We start from the raw sequence: 24,445 nt of genomic DNA on the forward strand, positions 1-24,445 counted from the left end.
GCGACCAAAAGACCGACGACCAAAAGACCGACGACAAAACAAGGTAAAACAACACGGTCTACGCATCAATAAAAGCCAACAATGGCCATGAGCAGTTTCACTGAGCCGACGTGTGAGTGTATAAGAGTTTGTATGTACATGCGTTGTCCCTTTAAGAAGCTACGTCAGTCAGGGTCTTAACAAGTTCTCCAACAAAACAATAAAAGTACGGGAAATGTTGAGCTTTTCTTTAGCCTTATAGTTACTAGGGCATTAAGTATGACTAAATAGTAATTCGCAGTTTGTATTTAGGAAATTTGAGCAACGATTTAAATGGTAATTATCACTTACCTTCCGGGCGACCAAAAGACCGGCGACCAAAAGACCGGCGACCAAAAGACCGGCGACCAAAAGACCGGCGACCAAAAGACCTGCGACCAATCGACCGTGTACCATCGTATGGTATCGCCATGATTGTTTGTGAATTACAAACAGACTACAACCGACAACGCGAGTCACATCCGTGGTTCTGTGATCGGTTCTTACCGATTGTGTCCTTGGTTTGAGCTCTACCTCATCAATTTTAAAATCCATCCAAATTCACAGGAGACCTGACTGACTTGCATCTTGAACATTGCCTAAGGCAAGCTGGCTTGCCAAGTTATTAATTTTCACTTGACAGGAACTAAATTAGAGTCACTCATAAAGAACTGTGTCAGGTCTATTGTAACCAAAAAGCCTGAAGTCGGGTTCATACAACTTGTAAAGCTCCTTTCGCACCTCGAGGGGCACAAAATTGAACCAGTCTGATTCCAAGTCGCTAGCCGTCAAGTTCCGGTTTGAGGCGGGAAAGTCTACAACATTGTCCACACGCAGCAAGCGTAGCAAATGCTCAGCATCTTCCTCGGCTGTCTCCAAGTGGCCCACAAAGTCATACTGGATCTGGCATGGATGGCAAAGGCGGTACACCTGCTGCCAGTGCTCATTAAAGGGACTCTCCTTCTCCGTCTGAGGGTCCAGGAGATACTGGATGAAGTGAGAGAAGGAAGGATGGACCCCCATAGCAAACGCCTTATCCACAGAATCCGGGGGCGTTGGCAGGTTGCCGTAGCGCCTCAGCATGACCTTGGCAAAGCGGCGATAGAATTCCTCATTGTGGCCTTCAAATTTATCCCTAAAGGCGGATATGAGTCGTACAAAAGGGTCTCGTACGAAAAGAAACTTTGTGTATTTCTTCAGTTTGACCTTTAAAACAAAAACACATCACATTTGTACATTTGACATAGCACCAGGGATAAATAGCAGAAATGGAGAGGAGCATTCATTCATTTTCTGAAGCGCTTTATCCTCACTAGGGTCGCGGGGGTGCTGAAGCCTATCCCAGCTGACTTCAGGCTAGAAGTGGGGGACGCCCTGAATCGGTGGCCAACCAATCGCAAAGCACGAGGACACGCATTCACACTCAGACTCAAACCTAGGGGCAATTTAAAGTGTCCAATCAGCCTACCATGCATGTTTTTGAACACACGCAGGCCCGGGGAGAACATGCAAACTCAGCACAGGTGGACCAACCTGGATTCGAACCTAGGACCCCAGAGCTGTTAGGCTGACGCGCTAACCAGTCATCCGCCGGGCCGCCCCGGAGAAGAGTGTATTAAAAGTAATATCTGTTGGGGTTATTCTGGGATATTATTATATGTGTGTATTATTCATTATATGTTTGTGTGGAATATTAATCATTATATGTATATGGGATACATTAATAATTATAAGCAGACGAAAGCTCAGTATAACAAGGACACTTCCCCCCCTGCAGCTGGCTCCGAGGACATTTAATTGTTTTTAGGACTATTGACCTGACAGATCACCAAGTTCCGGGCCGAGGACAGTTGATCTGAGTTCGCAATGAAGATCTGTGAAGGACTCTTAAATTGCTTTGACTTGGATTCCAGCAGATGGCGATAATCGAATTAACTTCCGAAAATACTCGCATATTGTTTCAAAATACTGTCGCTCGGTTCACCTTTTATGGAAATTATTATGCTTACTTGTGCAAATTCTTACACAGATGTTTTGGTTTCCGATCCGGATCCAGATAACCTTAAGTGTTTTGATTATGTGCGACTAAATGGACAGAGGAGGATGCCTTTCTTCAGAATGTCACGGTGGCGAGGGCGAGCCAGGACTGACTCTCACTTGCAAGTTATCACTGGATTATGTCAACGATGTCTCTCCTTTTATTAAAGTGTATCTATTAATAAACCTTTCAATATCCAATACAATTAATTCAGCTTTTCGAACAAAGAAAATGAAACAAGAAAAGAGGCTTTACAAAGTAAATGAAAAGCCAAACCAATAGCAAAGAAACCCCACATAAAAGAAAATGAATGAATTCGAACAGACCTTCATGAGGTGCCTTGCAAACTTGCCGTAACGCTTCCAGAACTTGTTAAAGGTAAAGTGCATGCTGCTGTTGTGAGCCAGATCCCTGTGGATGGCAAGTGGGTCTCTTTGGGGAATGCCATCGATGAGCAGGCTCTCACTTAGAACCATCATGATCCGCTTCCAGTTAGTGCATGCCACCTGATGGGATCAGGGGGTTGGGTCACTTATTATACTACTAATACTGTACTGAAAAAAAAATCCATTGTGACATGGCATGATATAATATATGGTTTATTATTTGGTTTTATTATTTAACAACAGCAGTTTCCATCCCCTTTTTTAATTTTATCCTAAACTGACATGGCACAAACGTTAAATGCATCAAGTAGTGCTGCAATCGAAAACTATCCAGTATAGACCGCAACATCACATTAGGTTACATATTTTTGCTCAAATGTAATGATATCTAATTACCTACTAATACTGATTGCTCTCTACTAAATTAGCATAATATTGTTAATAATGAATTAATATCAATTTTGGAACAAATTGTGTTGTCTGTGTTCTCTTGGGGTTTTATGTGTTGCTATTTTTAATTGTCTTGCATGCATTAATTGAGTTATTGAGTGGCGATAAGGAGAAGGTACAGAGTCCAAGAAGTGTCAGGCTAACTGCATAGGTAGTTTGGTGGGAAGGAGGAGCTAATCGACTAATTATTGATTGGCGATAGAGATAGGGTACAGTGTCCGGGATGTCTCGGGCAAACTACATAGTTCAATGCTTTGCAAAAAGCACCTACCTATGGAAAAGTCAAAATAATCAGATAACATACCTTTGGAACATAGCAGTAGATAATACCATGCCTGTCATCAACTATCAGATGATCCAGCTCCTGGATGGGAATGTCGTCAAATGAACGTTTTTTGCCAGGAAACGCAAAACTGTCATTGGCACAAAGATCCTTAAGTATTCGCTGCCTGTTGTCCTGTTGATAATATTTGGAAGAAAAGAGTCTTTTTCATGACAAAACTTTGAAGTAGACCAAGAAAAACATTATTATTGATTTTTAACTCAGATCTGCGAAAACCCTCTTTTGGTGGTCATTAGTTCTAACAAAAAAACTTCCTATAAAAACCTCAAATTGCTCCAAACCTAACAGGTAAGTGTCCAGTGAATCCCCCCCAATTATCACAAAGTGACCAAAATTGAAGAGAAAGAGAAAAAGTCCCATAAATACCCCAAAACCAACGTGACCAATAAACAGGAGTGACCTGGAAATCCCCAAAATGTATTGGAGGTGCCCTGAAAAGGCCTAAAATGTACTGAGGTGTCCTGGAAAGGCCCAAAATGTAATGGAAGTGACCTGGAAATGCCCAAAATGTGCTGGAGGTGACCTGGAAATGCCCAAAATGTGCTGGAGGTGACCTGGAAATGCCCAAAATGTACTGGAAGTGACCTGGAAAGGCCCAAAATGTACTGGAAGTGACCTGGAAATGCCCAAAATGTACTGGAGGTGACCTGGAAATGCCCAAAATGTGCTGGAAGTGACCTGGAAATGCCCAAAATGTACTGGAAGTGACCTGGAAATGCCCAAAATGTACTGGAAGTGACCTGGAAATGCCCAAAATGTACTGGAAGTGACCTGGAAATGCCCAAAATGTACTGGAAGTGACCTGGAAATGCCCCAAATGTACTGGAAGTGACCTGGAAATGCCCCAAATGTACTGGAAGTGACCTGGAAAGGCCCGAAATGTACAGGGAGTGACCTCCTCTAACTACTAATAATCAGTATCAGTCCTGAAAAACCCATATCAGTCAATCACTAATATTCACCTGTCTCTGACGGAGCTCCTCTGCCACCGGAGTCAAGTGAATCTTCCACTCCTGCCTCGGTACATATCGCTCTTCTGCTTTTTCTGATTGGTTACTCGGTTCAGCTGGCACTTGGTCTGTGGGTTCGCCAGTTCCAGGCTCTAAAAACTGGTTGACAAAGGCATCGATGTCGGAAAGGAAGGCCGGCATTTGGGGGGTTTGAGGCTGCTGCTGCTGCTGTTGTTGAACAGGATTTGTGATTTTGGGCCTCGGTGAGAACGGGGTGTGCAAATACTGATGGGATGCTCCGACTTCCTCCCAGTAGATAATGATGAGAAGAATCATGAAAGCGGAGCCCAGGACCACAAAAACGTGAAACATCTGAGATGTTCCCATCATGACAAAGTTATGTGCCAGATGTACTTCCGCTGCTACATTATCATCATAGTGACCTTATTTTACTTTGCTGGGCCAGTTTGCAGCGTCACCATGGCAACAGACTGAAATAGGTCACCTGGCTATTTTTATGGGGTCACCAAGGCAACAGATCTTAGTTACAGAGCTCTCACTACAAGGGTCACCATGGTAACAAAATCAAGGTCTTCTCTCACCATGGAGATAGATTGGCAGCCGCCATAATGGAGCCACCGTTTATCATACGGCTGTGCAAGACATTTCTCACCTTTCCACCTGCGAGAAAACAAAACACAGCAATGAAGATGGGACATAGTTTAAATCCAATACATATAAATGACACTTAGATTTGATATCAAAATGCTATCAGATAGGTACTCATTTTCAAAGAGAGATCATTAAATTGATCATTTGGCTTCCCACATATATTATTCAGTTTTTTTCCCGTCCACTTTTTGACACAATAGACAAATATAAACATACAATTCATTTAAGCCTAGAGGACTGGCTGTGAATGCTCATCTTTTTTTTTTTCCATTGATGGAGATAGCCGTCCAATTCAGCTCACAATTTTTTGACCAATTCTCACCGTTGGTTTTCAAGAACCCCCAAAAATATTTCTAAATTCAAAAAGTATGTCGTCCTACCTCTGTTTAATTTTTTTAAAAATCAGATTCCCACAATACACATTACAAAGTTCGGGAGATCAAGGCCAACGAAAGTTATAGTTTTTGCCACAAACAGAATTAAATACAATACATAAACAAATAAAATATAATAAAAGAATCCACATCAATTTCCAATGGAAAAAACATTTCAAATTTTAAAATATACATTGTCTTTCACATAATCAACTAAGTTCAGGAAATCAAGGAATATGAAAGTGAAAAACAGTTTCTGCCAAAAACACACAGCACCACCAAAGTTTGACCAAATTAGTATTCATTTCAAATGGAAAATGAATGGCCAGATATTACCCAGAAGTGACTGCAAAAAGCCCCTATAGCTACAGGAAGTATAACAAAAATCAAGAAGGAAAAAAAACTTGTACAGGATCAAAAGGGGGTGATCAACACAGCCCAAAAGATCATCAACTGCCCCCTACCCACCCTGTCCAGTGCCCTTTGGAAGGCGCTACAGAGCTATAACTGCCAAGACAAACAGATTCAAGGACAGTTTCTTCTCAAGACCTGTCACCAAATCAAGATTTATTACTACTACTTACACTACTTATTTATTATGTTGACCACTTATTTATCTATGATAGATCAATCTATTACTATTTTGTGATTATTTATCATTACTATTTAGCGATTATTTATTTATCATTACTATATATTGATTTTCTATGTGTTTGCTTGTTTGTTGTTGCGTCCATAAACTCAGCGAGTGGTGCAACTTGGCCCCGAACATCTCCAAAAACCATGGAACTCATCCTGGACTTGAGATGGAACAAGCCCGCTTCACTCTGCTGACCTCACATGGACTACTTATTTATTGATTATTTATTTGTCTGTCTGTTGTTATTTGAGCACTATGTGGTGAAAGCTTTAAATCCGATTATACAATGACAATAAAAGCATTCAATTCAAATCAAAATCAACAACTGTCAAGTTAACTAATTACCCGCCATTAATAACGATATTTAATTCATTAAAAGTGGGAGGACTGGCTGTGAATGCTCATCTTTCAGTGCCCTTAATGGAGCTAGATGATTTTTTTTGACTGGGAGTGGGGTGGCAAATGAACATTTAACAAAGGACGTGACCCGAAAATGCTCCAAAATTATTAGAAAATGACAAATAATTTACAATGGGTGAATGATGAGAGAGGAAAGCCTCCTTGTGCAATTTGTACATTCTTTTTCCAGTTTTGCAACGGCATTCACTAAAATCTGACCTACCTACCACAGCCAGGCAAAAAAATAAAAAATAAATCACACATACTAGTGAAAGGAAGTGCTGAATACCATACACATTCCAGGCTCTTACGAGTTCCCTGCAGCAATAATTGTTAGCCAGGGTGAGCAGGAAAAAGCATTTACGGAACTACATGAGGGTTTGCAAGAGTGGATTTTATGTCCAGACCTTCCTTCCTCCTCTTCATGTGCAGTGTGAAATTCACATAGCAACAGGTTGGCATTTAGACATCCTTCTAAATCTGGAGTTATCGTGCAATAGTCGTCACATATTTTCTGTACCTAGAAGCCAAGAAGGCTGCTTTGATCTGGAAATTCATCACACCATTGCTTCTCACCTTAAGCGGCACTACGCGACAGTACATCTCACATATGGGGACAATGCAAAAAATGAATGCTTCTCGTTGTGCATCATCAACTGGAGTTATCATCATTACTCTAAATTACGGGTGGGTAATATGGCAAAAATCCGACATCAATTAAAAAATAAAAATAAAATCACGATCCCAATTTTATCATTATTATTCTTTTAGATTGTTTTTTAAGACTAATTCATATTACTGACCATTTTCCTTGAACTGACTTGTAGCATTTATTCTCTTCTCAAAAATAAGTATACTGCTTACAACAATAAACAATACTATACATTTTTCACAGAAAAATGGCAGATATTGTTAGGGATATCCATATGCATTTTTTTTTTTTATCACGACCCAACGTCATATTTCAGCATGTTTTTTTTAAGTCAGTAAAAATAATGGGGGGAAAAACAATGTAACGAGTAAATGACACTAAGTAAATTGTACTAAGTTCATTTTGTCTTTTTGTTATCCATGTTTTGACCGGTTCGTTTATAACAGACAATGGTGTTTTTTTATTTTTAGGTTTTAGTCACCTGACAAGTTACTTCCAGCTGAAGTTTATTCATTTTCTGAACGGCTTTGTCCTCACTAGGGTCACAGAGGCGGGGGACACTCCGAATTGGTGGCCAGCCAATCGCAGGGCACAAGGAGACAAACGACCATTCACGCTCATACTCATACCTAGGGGCAATTTAGAGTCTCCAATCAGCCTACCATGCATGTTTTTGGAATGTGGGAGGAAACTGGAGTACCCGGAGAAAACCCACACAGGCCCAGGGAGAACATGCAAACTCCACACAGGTGGACCGACCTGGTTTTGAACCCAGGAACCCAGAGCTGTGAGGCCAACGCGCTAACCACTCAAGCCGTCTTACACTCCATAATTAGCCATATCAATTGATACATCACCGGTTATCGCATCGTATCACAATGATTGTTTGTGAACTACAACGCGAGTCACATCCACGTCACATCCATGCTTGTGTGATTGGTTCTTTCAGATTCAGTCTGTGTCCAGTAGCCCCACCCACCTCTCGCATTTTATTTTGAAATCCAGCCCAAGCCACAGAAAACCAGACTAACTTGTCATGTGTAACTTGCACACATGCCAAAGTCAGGCTGCTTTGCCAGGCTATTCCGTGGCAATGAAAGAGTTCATTATAAATCACTAAAATTAAATAATGACAGATGTTTTTGATTCATTTGCCCATGAAACCTGTCAAGAAATCCAGCATGTTCCAGTTTCAGTAGCATTAAGACCAGTACCAAAACAAACCAATCCAGCAAGATTCTGCTGCACACAAGTACATTTATGTAATGTAATTCATACATGTATATAACATTTGTTGCATTCATTCCTCCAATTTTATTTTTATTTTCGCTTTGATGGAATCCTCACTTCTGCCTAATTTACTCGCTTCTAAAATGTGACTTAAAATCGAGATGTAGACAGTTGAAATGATTGAAGGTGTTGATTTAGCAGCGCTTTAACCGAGCGGCGAGCAGGCAAGCGAGCAAGCCGCACATCAAGCTAGAAAAGCGGCAGAGCGCACGGATCGGCTCCCTCCTCCAAGTCTTCGACGCTCGTCCACCGCCGCCGTCCTGTCAGCAAAAAAAGGCACAATGTCGCCTTTGACCGAGGGCGAAAACCTCGCACATGAGGGTCGTCTCGTGAAAAAGCTACTCGCCCAAAGAACAAATACTGGAGGTGATCATTCAAGGTACTTGCAAGCGATGAAACCAGTGTTTTTATCACGCGAATAGCCTGTCTCGATACCCTTAAAGCAGGTATCTGTGGCATTCATTAAATGGGATTTACTCGCGTTCATACCACGATTGGGAGAGTTAATATAAAAGAATGTAAACTGGGAGAAATTCAAGCTTTTTACCTTTTTTTGGGTGACGCTGCTTGCCTCGCGTCAGCTGAGCCAACCAGTGATGCCAGCAGTCTTCGATCCTGTTTCTCCCCTCCCGAGATCAAGCGAGATATTCCTTTGTATCGCGATAGTTTGACTCCACATTTAGCGTGTTTTTTTCCAAAAGACAACGTGACACAAACATTGTGTTATACACAATAACACGGTATGTATACAAAACAATTATACAAGTAATAAGAAATGCAATATGCACATACAACAAACTAAACATAAATGCCAGGAGATTCTAATAATAATAATTACATACGTCATTTTTTTCCAGATTTTACGTGCGTTTTTTTCTTTTTATAGCGATTGATTGGAAATGAATTTAAATAATATATAGATAATTTATGGATTAAAATGCATTTACTCCATTTCTTTTTTAAAATAAAAAATACATGATTAAAATATTGTTTTGTCCTTCTTAAAATAAAAAATGAAACTATAAAATGGAAAATTTTGTTTTTGTTTTCAATTTCATTTATCCAAAAATATATTTTAAAAGATAAATTCATTTTATTAAGTCAATGAATGAATTTTTAATTTTTTTTGAAGAACTGCTATCTATATATATATACACACACACATATATATACATATATTCATATCTCTTTATATATATACCTTATATTAATCTTTTTTCATATAGTCTGGAGTACAGCATCAATGTTTTTTTTTGTCAACCCAATACCTGTTTTCTTTTATTATGTATTTTCATAGACATCTCTTCTAACTGTGTGATTTATAATATAATATACTAATGTATTTAAATAGATAAGGGATTAAAATTTACTTACTGTTTTTTTGTTGTTGTGTTCAATATATTAAAAAATAAAAAAAATAATTATTGAGTCAGAACTAATCCTGATGATGTACAAAGCACAGTTTCTTTTTGTTGTTTTTTTCTTCAGTTTTGATGCTACGATGTGGGGTGTGATGGCTCTTTAATTCATTTGATGCGGGAGTATTGGCAGCGAATGTACAAAAAAGTATTTGGCCCCTTCCTGATTTCTGTGTTTGCATATTTATCACACACTAAGGTTTCAGATCATCAAACCAATTTATTAATATGACACAGAGACAACCCAAAGAAATAGAAAATGCAGTTTCTGAATGATGATTTTATTTACTAAGGCATAAAAAATTACAAACTTGTACTTTTCTATCAGCCAGAACAACATGACCAGTATTTGCAAATTACCTGTAGTAGTCACATTTTGTATTACCATGTGATATTTGCCACAAGACTGCAGTATAGCCATTCCTGTGTACTGTAATGTACCATGTCTACAATGCAAAACACAGCTTTGTAAAATACAATGCATTTATTAACTTTGCAGGGCTGTGGTCACTACAAGGGATAGTTAGGGAGACTAGATTAGTGAAAATGTATCCTCTTCATCGGTTGGAATGAAAACCTGCACCCACTGCGGCCCTTGAGGACCAGTTTGGACACTCATGCCCTAGTGGGTTCCGTTCTTCCTGTGTAGAGTTTGCATGTTCTGCCCGCGCAGTGAGTTTTCTCCAGGTACTTTGGTTTCTTCCAACATCCCAAAAACATGCATGGTAGGCTGGTTGAACTTTCTAATTTGTCCCTACGTATGTGTGAGCATGAACATTTGTTCATCTCAGCGTGGCCTATAATTGGCTGGCAACCAATTCAGGGGATTGACCCCAGCACTCCTTTGACCCTCTTGAGGATAAGTGGTATGGAAAATTTGTTCATTAATTTTCAGAACCGCTTATCCCAAGAATGTCAAGCTCATTTTTTGTTGTGGGCCACGTCATAGTTTCGATTTTATCCGTAAGGCCGTTATTACTTCCAACGAGGGTGCCAAAATTAATCGATTAATAAATTGACAGCTTTTCCGATCGTGCTGATTGATAGATCATTTTTGGACATTGAAATTACTATAAATCTTCTCTTTGAGCTTCTTAATAGCAAATATTCTCTTGTAGTGTTTCTTTTTAAATGTATTTACAATTGTTTTACTCAGAAAAGAGGGCAAATATTAAATCTATATTGTTTTAACCTTTTGTTTTTCATTTAAAAAGGAAAAATAGTAAATATTGCGTTTTTAAAAATCTGTTTATTTTCAGTAAAACATAACGGAAAGAAAACATTTTAGATATATTTTTTAAATAATGCAATTATTGATTTACTAAGGGGAAAAAGAGGAAATATTCCCAATACAGCTATAATCTTAATTAGAATTTGGTCATAAAACAGAAAGTCGGCACTCATGATCTACCTCTTGGGCCGCACAAAATCATGTGGCGGGCCAGATTTGGCCCCCGGGCCACCACTTTGACATCTGTGGCTTATTTTAAGAAGGGTTGCGGGGGTGCTGGAGTCTATCCCAGGCGGGGGACACCCTGAATTGGTGGCCAGTCAATCGCATGGTATGGAAAATGAATAATTAGTGTATAAAAGGTTTACCTGAGCATTATATACAAGGCATAAAAAAGGGATAATATTAATGTTATTTTTATGTGGTTCAACCATATGTCTTTTTTCTTGTACAGGCAATCATAGGAAATGTCATTAGCGCCTACAAAAGATCTTGCTCCACCCACACAGTCTTCTTCTGCTCTTCAAATATCCGCTCTTTGATTACCTTGACGAGGTCATCGGTCCCTGGCCAGGCGTCTTGCTCCAGGCTGGCGTAGAGACAGGGAATACCCTCCAGCTCCTTTTTTTTCAGCCTGCATGTCTTCAGAAACTCCTCCTCCGACTCCAGGCGCAGTGGCAACTTCCTGTGTGGACAGGAAACCGGAAGGAAATGGTTCTATTGCGGTGAGTGTCTTAGAGTCATACACCTACTGAAATTGATGAGAACCTGTGATAAAGGTGAGTATCCTGCACCTTTATAGAAAACATTAATACTGCACAAAAAGTAGTGATGCACTAATTCCGAAACTAGTATTGGTATCAGTACCGATATGACACTCAAATCACGTCAACAGAGAGTACTAAGAAATAATGTGCCAATGTTGTGAAATATGTACTTTGTGAGATCTGGGTTCCAACTGCAGGTTACGCTACCCAACATGGCTGCCAACTACACACACTGCCGTAAACAAATGCACTTCCCAAGACAATGATAGACTTCCAATTGTGTGGCATCCAATGATCCATCTCATGTGAAATGAAAGGAACTCATTACTAGTTCCAATCAATTTGTTGAATAAACTTTAGTTCTTTCGCATTCCCACTTCAAATGAATTGGACAACTAGCGCTGTCAATGGCAGCCCATGACATAAGCAGTGTCAGACCAAGCCATGATAAGAATTATTTTACAGTAAACAAAGTATGCAGTAATTTAAGATTAAATTTAAATAATAATTTAATTTTTTTTGCATCCGCCAATACAGCCGATTGTCGGAATCGATTTTTAGAACAAAAAATTCTCGATACAACACTAACAAATGGGTATATAGTAGCACATTAAAATCTGTAGGTTTTTTAATGTACATAATTGAGGTTCTCAATAAACCATTAAAAATCTTGGAATCTTTGCCTACCGCAGCTTCTTGACATTTTTTTCACAGATCTTGACGAAAATGATGATTGGGTACATTTCCATCCTCAGAAGGTTTTTGACGCAGCTGAGTTCTGCATCCAGTAGGCAGTGTTTGCCCTAAGGGATGGCGAGAAAGAAAATAATGCTTCAAGAAGAACTAGCTATCAAATTACACAAGGTCCAAGATGAGGAAATCTGGACATAATTGTCTTTGCAAGCAACCTTTGAAGCGATGGCCTCGATACACTCTCTGGTGATGAATTCGAAAGAGCCGCGTTTTTCTTTGCAGTAAACATAAGAATCTGCACCCAGTTTCTGGTTAAATTCCTCTTTGGGTAAAATGTCTATAAAAAAAAAAAAGAAAATATCTAAGAACGATCGAGCAATCTGTACATCATGAAGATATTTCACACAAGCAGACAGAACAGAAATTTGCGACATTTCTATGTTGAGACGTCGGTGCCCAACTGCGATTGCCCTTTCAATACGAACACCAACTAAAGCAGGGGTCTCAAACTTGCGACCCGCGGGCCAAATGCGGCCCTCGGGACGATAATTTGCGGCCCCCGTCTTAATATGAAAGATCGATTTTTTTTTTTTTTTTTTATTTTTTTTTTATTTTATTTTTTTTTATTTTTTTTATTTTTACCCCTTTCCCCATGATGGCGCCGTTTAAGTGGCAGCCAGTGGCAGTAGCTCTGTCCACTCATGTTTTTCTTGTTTTACAGCATGTTTTACATGAAAAATTAGAGGGAACATTGACATGCACCTGCTTGTGGCAGGTGTGATACTGGTGTGCCGATAGCGAGCAATGATGATGTCGTGACCGGATGATTCGCCTAAAGACGTTTCGCCGACGGACGTTTGACAGACGGACAGGTCGTACTAGTATTTGTTAGTTTAATGATTAAATACAAATACTAGTATTTGTATTTAATCATTAAATGCTGTTTTCAGCTGGATTTGACCGAATTTGAGAGCATTTTGAGCCGTTTGGCGAATGGACGTCTATAGACTTTTTTTGCCTCCATCGCGATATCATCCAGTATTTGTATTTAATCATTAAATGCTGTTTTAGGATGGATTTGACCCGATTGCTGTCATTTTACGGCTCGGTTCTGCTACATCTGCCTGCCCAAGAGTGCTTATTCCCGGACTGCCATTGATGGTAGACGAACATTGATTTTTACTATAATTTGGACAACACCGGCGGCGGGTCGGATTAAAAATCCTAACGGGCCGTATATGGCCCGCGGGCCGAGGTTGAAAAACTTGTACACACACGATCCGGCGGGGCGAGCGTTCGAATCCCGTTTCGGCGAAACCTCCGTTCGGCCGAATGAACGTTCGGTGGAACGTCCATTCGGCGACCTGCCCGTCTGTCAAACGTCCGTCGGCGAAACGTCTTTAGGCGAATCATCCGAGTACCGATGATGTCGCTCACACTGGTACTCAGTGCGCTCAGGGAGGTTGTCTTTCTGCTCAGACCAACAAAAAATTAGAGGGAACTTTGGTTCGGAGCTGAATGAACCAATCACGGTGAGGTATACGGCTCTGGAGGGCGGGACATCGGCCGGGCTGTCCAGTGCCTCGCTCACTCACTCATTCATTCCTCCAATCAGCTGGGCGGAGGAGAAGCCGTGAGGCCGATCACTCCGCTCGGCGCGCACACTCCTCCGCTGCTCTCAGCATAGAACTGAATGAGGCGCTATGATCCGTGATCCAGCCTGTGTCAGTGTCTGTAGCCATCTCCGCGATTGAAACGGAGAGCGAAAGTGCACATGCGCCACAAACCCGCGCGACTGAATGTGAAAGATCAACCCGAGACTCATTCCAAGTGGAAAAACATATTACAGAGCCCCAGAGATGTCTCTTTCAAAGCCTGCCGTGAAGAGAAAGGTCGGTGATGAGCACAGACAGTTTCAAGAAAAGTGGGGAGTGCAATATTTCTTTGTTGAACACAGGGGCACCCCGGCGTGTCTCAATTACACTGAAAAAGTTGCGGTGCACAAGGAATACAATTTGAAACGTAATTGTACTACGAGACATGCTGAGGAGTACGAAAAATACCAGGGAGATCAGAGAGCCAACCAGGTTGCCAGTCTTAAAACACGTCTTCTGAGGCAACAGGATTTCTTCAAGAAGGCTACCAAAGACAGTAATGCAGCAGTCAAAGCTAGCTACGCCGTTTGTGAGTTGATTGATCCTGTGCTAAGTGATCCCAAATGGCTCATGGACTTGGCTTTTCTTGTTGATATCACACATGAGCTTAATGTACTGAACAAGAAGCTACAAGGCCAGGGGCAACTTGTCAGTGCTGCCTATGACAACGTGAGAGCATTCTGCACTAAACTTGTGTTATGGAAAGCCCAGCTCTCTCAGACAAACCTTTGCCATTTCCCAGCATGCAAGGCTCTCGTGGATGCAGGCACACCATTCAGTGGTGAGAAGTATGTTGAGGCCATTTCGAAGCTACAGGAGGAATTTGATCACAGATTTGCAGACTTCAAGACACACAAAGCCACATTTCAAATTTTTGCGGACCCCTTCTCCTTTGATGTGCAAGATGCCCCTCCTGAGCTTCAAATGGAGCTCATTGACCTGCAGTCCAACTCTGCACTCAAAGCCAAGTTCAGGGAGGTGAGTGGAGAAGCAGACAAGCTTGGGCAATTTTTGAGAGAGTTGACCCCCAGCTTCCCTGAACTTTCCCGAAGGTTCAAGCGGACCATGTGCCTTTTTGGGAGCACATACTTGTGTGAGAAGCTCTTCTCCACCTTGAACTTCAATAAGTCCAAGTACAGGTCCAGACTTACTGATGAGCATCTTCAAGCTCTACTGAGGGTCTCCACTGCTTCCTCCCTCAAGCCAAATGTGACTATGTGAGAAGAAGCGCTGCCAGGTCTCTAGCAGCAAGGAGTAGGCAAGAGAAGCCGTGTTCAGAATATTTCATGTTCAATGTTCCATTCAAGTTCAGAAAGTTAAAGGTTAAAGAGCTGTTAATACAGACATTTGAAACGGAATAAAAATAATTCATTTTCTCTACTTAGCCAGCCAGTGTATATCTACTGTATGCTCATTAGTATTATTTGGTTTTGTATTACTGATTGATTTATTTTTTATTCATCTTTAAGTTAATTTATTTAATTCATTATTTTTTGTTAAAAAATAAAGATATTTGATAACGTTGGAATGTTTTATCAGTGCTTTTCTTGTGGAAATCCTGATGCGGCCCAGTCTCACCCAGACTCGGCCTCTAGCGGCCCCCAGGTAAATTGAGTTCGAGACCCCTGAACTAAAGTAAATGTGTCAACTTTGTTAAGCTTGTGGCACGATCAGAGGTAGACAACAAAGACTGACCCGGTTTGCAAACGCTGAAGTCCAGGGCGCCCCCCATGTTGACTAATTTCTGTGAAAGTGTTTGGGCTAAAGCTGTGGGTGTAAATAGTACTGGTCTCCTCCTCTCAGTCACTCGTGGGGTGACATGACTGTAGGGGATCAGGTTCAAACTTCTGCTCATCTCTCTTTCAGGATCTGTGCTGTCTGCTACATAAAAAGACAGCACATGCAAAAAAGGCAAGTTGTTGATACAAATATTCACAAATTCATTTGAGTGACTTCTTTAACAATGGCAAGTTCTACTGAGATAATTAAAAAATATGTGCAGGTACGTATCTTGCACCGTGACCGGACGTTTCGTCGAAAGACGTTTGGTCCCCGGACGTTTGGTCGACCGGACGTTTGGTCGACCGGACGTTTGGTCGACCGGACGTTTGGTCGACCGGACGTTTGGTAGAACGGACGTTTGGTCGCCGGGTTCGCTAGCTGTCAAATTATGACAGAGAGTTTACTGTTGATATTTTGATATTAGATATTTAGATACTAAACTCTATCTCTCTCTCTCATGATTATAATTTTGAGAGCTGGTTTCAACAGTAACAACCCGCCGACCAAACGTCCGTTCTACCAAACGTCCGGTCGACCAAACGTCCGGGGACCAAACGTCCGGGGACCAAACGTCCGGGGACCAAACGTCCGGGGACCAAACGTCCGGGGACCAAACGTCCAGGGACCAAACGTCCAGGGACTAAACGTCCGGGGACCAAACGTCCGGGGACTAAATGTCCGGGGACCAAACGTCCGGGGACCAAACGTCCGGGGACCAAGCGTCCGGGGACCAAGCGTCAAAACAAAACATCCGAGTACCATGTTGCACTAGTACAATTTTAGGCTCCTTGATACTTAGCTGTGTCGCCCTACGATTGGGCAGCCCAGTGAGCAGTCTTGCAGTTCTGGGATCAAGGGTTCAATCCTACGTTCACTCACTGTGTGGCGTTCGCATGTTCTACCCGGGCTTGTGTGGGTTTTCTCCAGGTACTCCGGTTTCCTCCCACATTCCAAAAAGATGCAGGGTAGGCTGATTGAACACTAAATTGCGCCTATGTATGAGTGTGAGCGTAAATGGTTGTTTGTTTCCTTGTGCCCTGCGATTGGCTGGCCACCAATCCAGTGTGTCCCCTGCCTACTGTTTAGAGTTGGCTGGGATATGATACAGCACCCCCACCACCCAGTAGGGAAAAAATACATATACCACATACTCGTGGTGTAGAGGTTCAATCGCCTGACTTCGGTACTTGCAGGCACGGATTCGATTCCCGCTGGTGGCGGTATGATTGGGAGTGTGGATGGTCGTTTGTCTCTCTGTGTGCCCTACGACTGACTGGCGACCAGTCTAGGGTGTAGTCTGCCTTTTGCCCAACGACAGCAAGGTTCGGCCTCAGCAACACCTGCAACCCTTTCGAGGATGCGCAGTGTGAAAGATGAATGAATATATACATATATGTGTGTGTATATATATATATATGTATATGTATATATATATATATATATATATATATATATATATATATATATATATATATATATATATATATATATATATTTTTTTTTTTGTTTTTTTTTTTTTTCCCCTACTGGGTGGTGGGGGTGCTGTAGCATATCCCAGCCAACTCTAGACAATAGGCAGGGGTGCTGGAGCCTATCCCAGCCACCTTCGGGGATGAAGTGGGGGATACCCTGAATTGGTGGCCAGCCAATCGCAGGGCACAAGGAGAGAAACAACCATTCACGCTCACACTCATCCCTAGTGGCAATTCAGTGTCCAATCAGCCTACCCTGCACGTCTTCGGAATGTGGAAGAAAACCCACGGCAGCCTGGGGAAAACATGCAAACTCCACATAGGAGAACCAACCTGGATTTGAACCCAGGACCCCAGACGTTTGAGGCCGACACGCTAACCAATCAGCCGCCGGGCCATATATTGTGCAGCATGGGCAAGTTATTTCTTCGTACTCACTAATAATGATGACGTCATTTCAGTACCGATAGCAATACTATTATCGATATTGGTGGAACATAGGACCTAACTTTGTACTGACCTTCTGCTCTAAGTGTTTCTAACCCTTGTCTGGGAAGGGTAGACAAATTGGAGGTTATTATCCTCACACGCTCATTGCTGTTCAGTCGCTTGTATTTGGCATCTGCTCTGCTGACAAGCTAAAAAAAAACATAGCAACCATAATTTAATCTTGAAGAATTAAGTATGTCTGTGACATAACACAGTAGAAGTGATTTAGATGACCAAGGATATATTTTTAAAACAAGTGTGAATGCAATTTTTATTGTACCAATAATATTTTTTTGGCTCCTGATACCGACTCCGACACCCAACTGTGTTATATCAGCCAATATGGATCTTTATCAATACCACACTTTAATGAAAGAAACATATATTTTTCTTTTAATGCTAAATTTATGCTTTGTCCAATGTTTTACATTCAATACTTGGGTTACTTTAGTAATTGCAACCATGGCGTGTTCCACTGGCTAATCCATTTGAAGTGGAACAAACGATACGACAGTTGCTTGATGTAGATCTGGAGCATGCAAGATGTGCATTATTGGTTACCTGCAGGATTTGACTGAGAAAGATGCTTGCTCTCGACATACGTGGGCTGCCTTTGGAGTCAGGACATGGGCTGGGTTCTTCTGGTTGCAAATTGTTCTAGAGTGTTGCACACCATGTACATATGACATATCCAACTTATTGACAAATTCAGTTGCAACTTTGCACTTTGAATCTATGTTCTTAAAAAAAGCTTTATTAGAATTCACACTTCTGAAACTATATTTACCCTTGCATTACGCTGAATTTCATTTTCTTCTTTTCCACCTCGACACATTAACTTCTGTATTTTCATTAGAAGGAGCTGCTGAGCCCTGTTTAAATTCACAGAAACACACCCAAAATATGATCAATAAGATGCTTTCAACAAAATGTCTAACTGAAAAGTGAAAATATGTATGCATGCCAAAGTCAAATATGTGCATACTAATTACAAATACAGCACTTACATACAGTGGTACCTCTACATATGAGCAGCTCTACCTACGAGATGCTCTAGATACGAGAAAAATTTCGAGATGCGAGAAAGCCAGGTGGCCATGACATGAGAGGCTGTTTATCATTGTAGCGCATGGTCTTTTTTGCCACATCTCTTTCGTGTATAACAGATACCTACGAGCACTGAACGGTTTCTTCAAACGAATTTCTCCTACACATGGACCAGAAAACGCACAACGCGCATGCGCGGGCAAAAAGAGGGCTTTCTGGGTAATGAAGTATACTCGTGCACACAACACCGATAGCCAATGGCACCCTTTCTCAGAATAAAACTTCATTACCCACAATCAATACGTGGGTAGGCTGAGCTGTTGCATTTCCTGCTTTTGCTTCTTTAGCCTGTTAGCTCCCTGCGATCGCTCATTCAAGACTACTTCTCGTTGGCAAGTGGTCGTGCGTTATCCTATTGTGAGGACATTTGTGTGCATCATTTTCGGAATATTTTGAAGGGAATACAACAGCAAACAGCCCATCGATAGCGAACGTGAGGGTGGAGGCGTGGCAAACAGCTAACCCGCAGAGCGAAGGTAAAAATAAAATTAGAAAAATATAATTCAGTTTTGTGTAAAGTTACATTAAACGTATGTTTGAGTGTGTCTGTATATATTAATCCAAGTTAATTTAAGTTTGTTTGTTCGGTTACGAGTGTGTTGCCGTGGATAAAGTCGCCCCCCCCCCCCCCCCCCCCCCGACTGCCTCTATATCCGTCCGTCTGTGTATCCTCCGCGAAATGCGTCTAATTCTAGTTATATTAAACACATTTTAGGAATATTAAACCACTAGTTATGTGTTACCTTGTTAATAGATGGCGAATTAGAAGAAATAAAACATTTTTTCCAATCCAATATCCTGTTTTTGGTGTTTTTTCAGAGGGTTGGAACAAATTAATTGGTTTTTAGTTCATTTCAATGGGAAACGTTCGCTTGAGTTACGAGAAGATCGACATACGAGCTCAGTCCCGGAACGAATTAAGATCGTATGTAGAGGTACCACTGTATAATGTACTAAAGAAAATAAATCACTGTTAAAAGTAGAAGTCCCCACATATAATATTGGTTTGCCATATTGTGGAATAATCATAAACTTGTATAAAAATTCCATCATAGTTTTCGACTCCCATCACCACTGTCTATTTTATATTGGATTTGCTTTATAATCAGTGTAAAGCACATTTACATCAAATCATTTTTAAATAATCTGCTGTAACCGTGGGCCAAGCTCGGAAAAAACTTTGTGTCTTTCATAAATTTTACCGTGAATTGCAAGGAAGAGTTCCACGGTCTTGCAGGTCGCAGCCGCTGTAGGGGTCGACGCGAGCACACAGCCATTCAGATAACCTTTGGTTCTTGGTGTCCAGAACGTGGACCACCTCATCACATTGCACACTTAGCGAGCAATTGTCCAAATGGCTAGAGATGTTGAGGTTCACCCGAATGTAGAAGGAGTCTCCAGAAACCCGCGTGCCTTCCGCGAGCTCCCACTGAAGACGGCGGTATACTGGCATACACATAGAGTAATTTAATTCAAACATGAAAACAGTTCAATCCTATAAGGGCCCGTGCTTACCGTCAACGTTGAGCCGATAGTGCATCCTGATTGGTCCAGAGCAATGATGCAGCACCCAGTAAGCTTCTTCCTGGGTGCTGGTTTCCAAGGAAATTCTCTGGTTCTCCCCACATATCTGGCCTTCAAGCTGATAGCCATCATTTCGGAAAACACACACACACAAAACACCATGATGAGTAAGACATGATATGGTGCAGGTATGCTGCATTATTTACTGCTTATGTCACAGGTGTCAAAGTGGCGGCCCGGGGGCCAAATCTGGCCCGCCGCATCATTTTGTGCGGCCCGAGAAAGTAAATCATGAGTGCCAACTTTCTGTTTTAGGATCAAATTAAAATGAAGAGTATAGATGTATATTACATTTCCTGATTTTCCCCCTTTTAAATCAATAATTGTAATTTTTTAAACTTTTTCTGTTTTTAGTTCAAAAATCATCAACTTTCTGTTTTATGATCAAATTCAAATGAAGATTATAGATGTATAGGGAATATTTCCTGTGTTTGCTCATTTTAAATCAATAATTGCAGACGATTTGTACAAATTTGAATGTCCAAAAATGATCTATCGATCAGCACGATTGAATTTATTAATCAATTAATTTTGGCAGCCTAGTTGGAAGACATACTGGCTCTCCGGATGAAATCGAAAGTACAACGTGGCCCGTAACAAAAAATGAGTTTGACACTCCTGGCTTATGTGATTGGATTGTGTGTGTGGGTGTGTCCTCAGATTTAAAAAAATATTAGTGTTGCAAATGTCACTTACTATATTAGTAATGGAACTATTTCTTAATCTCAATCCGATTCCAAATTCAACTTTTTGATGACATCGGTAGTAACACACTGAAAAACATGCTTCCTGTTAATTTTATGGTGTTTCTGGGTCACTTTGCTAAATTACTGACTGCTAATGCTGTCGCTTCATGTTTATTCATTTGCCCTTGGCAGTAAAAAGAGATTGGACATCTAGTGCACTCAATGAACTGAAAAAAGAAAATTCACATGGGATTCCTAGTTTAAAACATTGTCAATGAGAGGATATGAGTTAATTTTGGGTCACTTCGTGCACATTTTGGCATTCCGGGATTACTATTTCCTGTTCATTTGTCACTTCCTGTTGATATTGTGTGCATTTCCGAAACTTTTATCTTATTTGGGGTTACTTTCTGTTGTTTTTGGGGCATTCCTGGGTCATTTACTGTTTTTCTTTTTAAATAATGACCAATCAAGAAACCCTGAAAGAGTTTTTTTAATGTAGCATCAAAATGGTTTTGAGTTTTTTGGGGGGTTTGTTTTTTTAATTGTAAGTTTAATATTTTAGTATCTTGACAACAATGCAATGCAAATGTTTCTCGGGGGGATCGCAGCGACCGAACGATGTGATTGGACGTATAGCGTTACTGGCAGCCAATGAGTGAATGGTAAACAGAAGCCCAAAAATGTACGTGAAAATACATTGTATATATGCTAGTACTATTGGTGTAACTTTCACCAATTTCACAATCAATGAATGCTTTGGGCACCAATATGATATTTGTCATATTTCAATTCTATTAAACAGCCCACTTAGTATAATATTATGTAAGCATATAACACAACTTACACTTCACCTAAAGTACCCAAATAGAAGCAAATTTATTCTGTTTCGATTTGGTGTATTAGGTGGTTGCTTCATGTATCAATGCCGTTCAAAAATAATGATAATAATGATAAGTAGACCCCCAGCAAAATGATTATATTAAGGTTGGAGAATAAAAATTAAATACAGTAACCAATCTATAAATGGGCGTGCCAGGTTCGGGAAATTGTTATCAACTGCAGATCAAAGTAACTTCACACCTACAGTTGTGCAATTCTTGGTAATTCAGCGGGTCATTGAACAAGATTTCCAAAGAGCAATTTAATCATTTAATCATGTGTACACGATAAATGAGATTAAAAATAAATAAATAAATGCAGCAGTCGTCAGAGGAAGTGCAGCAAAGTGCAAAGCGTCATAAAAGACTATTCAGATCAGCTCATAACTAGATAAATGCATGTACTGGGATGACAGTTTGCTATGTAACTTTGTAATGTAATCATATATAATATTACATAGTATATAAGAAGTGCAGCTGATCCATATTACACTCTCTGTGAGGTTGAAAAGACCTGTAAATGTTTAAAATATAAAAATGTTTTAATTCAACTTGAAATTACTACACTTGAAGGCGGGACCTGTAAGTTTGCGTTTGAGTTTGAGCTTTCCTGTGGGGAATTTGCATGTTCTCCCAGGCTTGCGTGGGCTTTCTCTGGGTACTCCAGTTTCCTCCCACATCCCGAAAACATGCAGAGTAGGCTGGTTGTACACTCTAAAATTGTCCCTAGCTATGAGTGTGAGCATGAATGGTTGTCCGTCTCCTTGTGCCCTGCAATTGGATGACCACCAATTCAGGGTGTCCCTCGCCTGGTGCCCGTACTTAGCTGGGATAAGTTCCAGCACCCTCTGTGACCCTTGAGAGGATAAGCGGAATGAAAAATGAATGAATGTGGTCTTTAAGTCCAAGGTACAGAATACAAATAGTCATACCTCGTCATACGATCGCTCGTCATACAATATTCTCGTCTTACGACGGAAATTTCGATCAAATAATTCGCCCGAGATACGATCAAAATTTCGTGATGCGACCAAGCCAGGTGGCCATGGCACTGTCTTTTTTGCATCTCTTTCGTGTATAACAATATCTACGAGCACCGAATGATTTCTTCAGACAAGTTCAGACCAGGAAACGCACAACGCGCATGCGCGGGAAAAAAGAGGGCTTTCTGGGTAATGAAATATACTCGTGCACACAACGCCGATAGGCAATGGCACTCTTTCTCAGAATAAAACTTCATTACCCACAATTAATACGTGGGTAAGCTCAGCTGTTGCATTTACTGTTATTATTATCTAATACGAGGAGTATTATATTACTTCTCGTTCGCTGCTCATAAGAACATCAGGGGCACTGGCTCGCAACTCCCCGCAATAGCATCCCCGGTAGCAACTCATAGGCACCGTTCAAAGCGGTTGAGACCACAGATGCTACAAAAAGGGAGGCGCGACCCAGCGCCCCCGATGCTTCCATGAGCAGCAGAGCGATCGCTGATAAAAGACTGCTTCTCGTTGGCAAGTGGTCGTGGGTTATCCGATTGTGAGGACATTTGTGTGCATCATTTTCAGATTATTTTGAAGGGAATAGTACAACAGCAAACAGCCCATCGATAGCGAACGCGAGGGTGGAGGCGTGGCAAACAACTAACCTGGCCAGAACGCAGGTAAAAAAAAAAGGTTAAAGCAAAATTAGAATTCAGTTTTGTGTAAAGTTACATTAAACGTATGTTTAAGTGTGTCTGTATATATTAATCCAAGTTAATTTAAATTTGTTTGTTCCGTTTACGAGTGCGTTGTCGTGGAAAAAAAAAAACGAAGCCCCCCCCGCCCCTTCTGTGCGTCTCTCTCTCCCCTCGGCGAAATCCGCCCAATTTTAGTTATATTAAACACATTTTATTACTATTAAACAACTAGTTATGTGTTACTCTGTTAATAGATGGGGAATTAGAAGACATAAAACATTTTTTTCCAATCCAATATCCTGTTTTGGGTGTTTTTTTCAGAGGGTTGGAACGAAGTAATTTGTTTTCCATTCATTTCAATGGGAAACGTCCGCTCGAGTTACGAGAAACTTGTCGTACGATCTCAGTCTCGGAACGGATCATGATCGTATGTCGAGGTACCACTGTACTGGCAATGAGATATCCCTATTTATAAACATTTTCACTGAATGTACAAGTAGGGAAAACCAACTTAGTGCAGATTTTTTATTATTAGAACTCACCAACAAGAGGTGTTGTCCTTCTCGCAGCCCAATCTTCTCAGCGACGGATCCCGGCTGAACAGATGAGATGAAAATCCCACTGTCATTTCCGCCAACAAGCGTGGTGTCTTTCAATAGGTTTTCACTTAATAATGTTAACTCCTGCGCAGGTTTCATTGTCAAGCTAATTCTGGAGTAGGAAGACAGAGACGGACGAAATGGCCTGCACACACATAAGAGCATGAATAATAGAGGAATTCTGTAGA

General features: G+C 40.9%; 2 protein-coding genes and 1 long non-coding RNA gene across 4 annotated transcripts in view; 1 reads left to right on the plus strand and 2 right to left on the minus strand.

Annotated features, from left to right (window-relative positions):
• Positions 1-295: 295 nt before the first annotated feature.
• Positions 296-5,785, minus strand: LOC144088176 (carbohydrate sulfotransferase 12-like). The gene is made up of 4 exons (XM_077618461.1): positions 4,198-5,785; positions 3,197-3,349; positions 2,383-2,562; positions 296-1,224 (listed from the first exon to the last, which is right to left on the minus strand). Exons 1-4 carry the CDS (start codon positions 4,573-4,575, stop codon positions 676-678), a joined length of 1,260 nt encoding a protein of 419 aa, XP_077474587.1. The 5' UTR covers positions 4,576-5,785; the 3' UTR covers positions 296-675.
• A 2,436-nt stretch (positions 5,786-8,221) lies between these two features.
• On the plus strand, positions 8,222-24,406 carry LOC144088177 (uncharacterized). Its single transcript, XR_013304823.1, has 3 exons — positions 8,222-8,591; positions 11,316-11,586; positions 24,194-24,406. It is a non-coding gene; the product is annotated as an uncharacterized LOC144088177 (long non-coding RNA).
• Positions 9,891-24,445, minus strand: part of card11 (caspase recruitment domain family, member 11) — a 31,726-nt gene continuing 17,171 nt past the window's right edge. The window contains exons 16-25 of one of the 2 annotated variants that reach the window (XM_077618452.1): positions 24,201-24,402; positions 20,342-20,468; positions 20,029-20,272; positions 18,507-18,591; positions 18,281-18,376; positions 17,751-17,868; positions 15,672-15,854; positions 12,537-12,658; positions 12,316-12,431; positions 9,891-11,546 (exon numbers count right to left, since the gene is read on the minus strand). In XM_077618452.1, the coding sequence (XP_077474578.1) occupies positions 11,342-11,546; positions 12,316-12,431; positions 12,537-12,658; positions 15,672-15,854; positions 17,751-17,868; positions 18,281-18,376; positions 18,507-18,591; positions 20,029-20,272; positions 20,342-20,468; positions 24,201-24,402 (1,498 nt within the window). In that variant the 3' untranslated portion in view covers positions 9,891-11,341. Of the gene's footprint in view, positions 11,547-12,315; positions 12,432-12,536; positions 12,659-15,671; positions 15,858-17,750; positions 17,869-18,280; positions 18,377-18,506; positions 18,592-20,028; positions 20,273-20,341; positions 20,469-24,200; positions 24,403-24,445 lie in introns of both variants that reach the window. The other variant, XM_077618451.1, reaches the window with a different exon arrangement.

The sequence above is a fragment of the Stigmatopora argus genome, chromosome 14, assembly GCF_051989625.1.
Source record: "Stigmatopora argus isolate UIUO_Sarg chromosome 14, RoL_Sarg_1.0, whole genome shotgun sequence".
Taxonomy (NCBI): Eukaryota; Metazoa; Chordata; class Actinopteri; order Syngnathiformes; family Syngnathidae; genus Stigmatopora; species Stigmatopora argus.

Coding starts and splice junctions, on each gene's coding strand:
- LOC144088176 (XM_077618461.1), bottom strand. CDS start 4,575: ATGATGGGAACATCTCAGATGTTTCACGTTTTTGTGGTCCTGGGCTCC. Junction 2,563..3,196: donor TCTACTGCTATGTTCCAAAG/GTATGTTATCTG, acceptor TGATCCCATCAG/GTGGCATGCACTAACTGGAA. Junction 1,225..2,382: donor TTGCAAGGCACCTCATGAAG/GTCTGTTCGAAT, acceptor TTTGTTTTAAAG/GTCAAACTGAAGAAATACAC.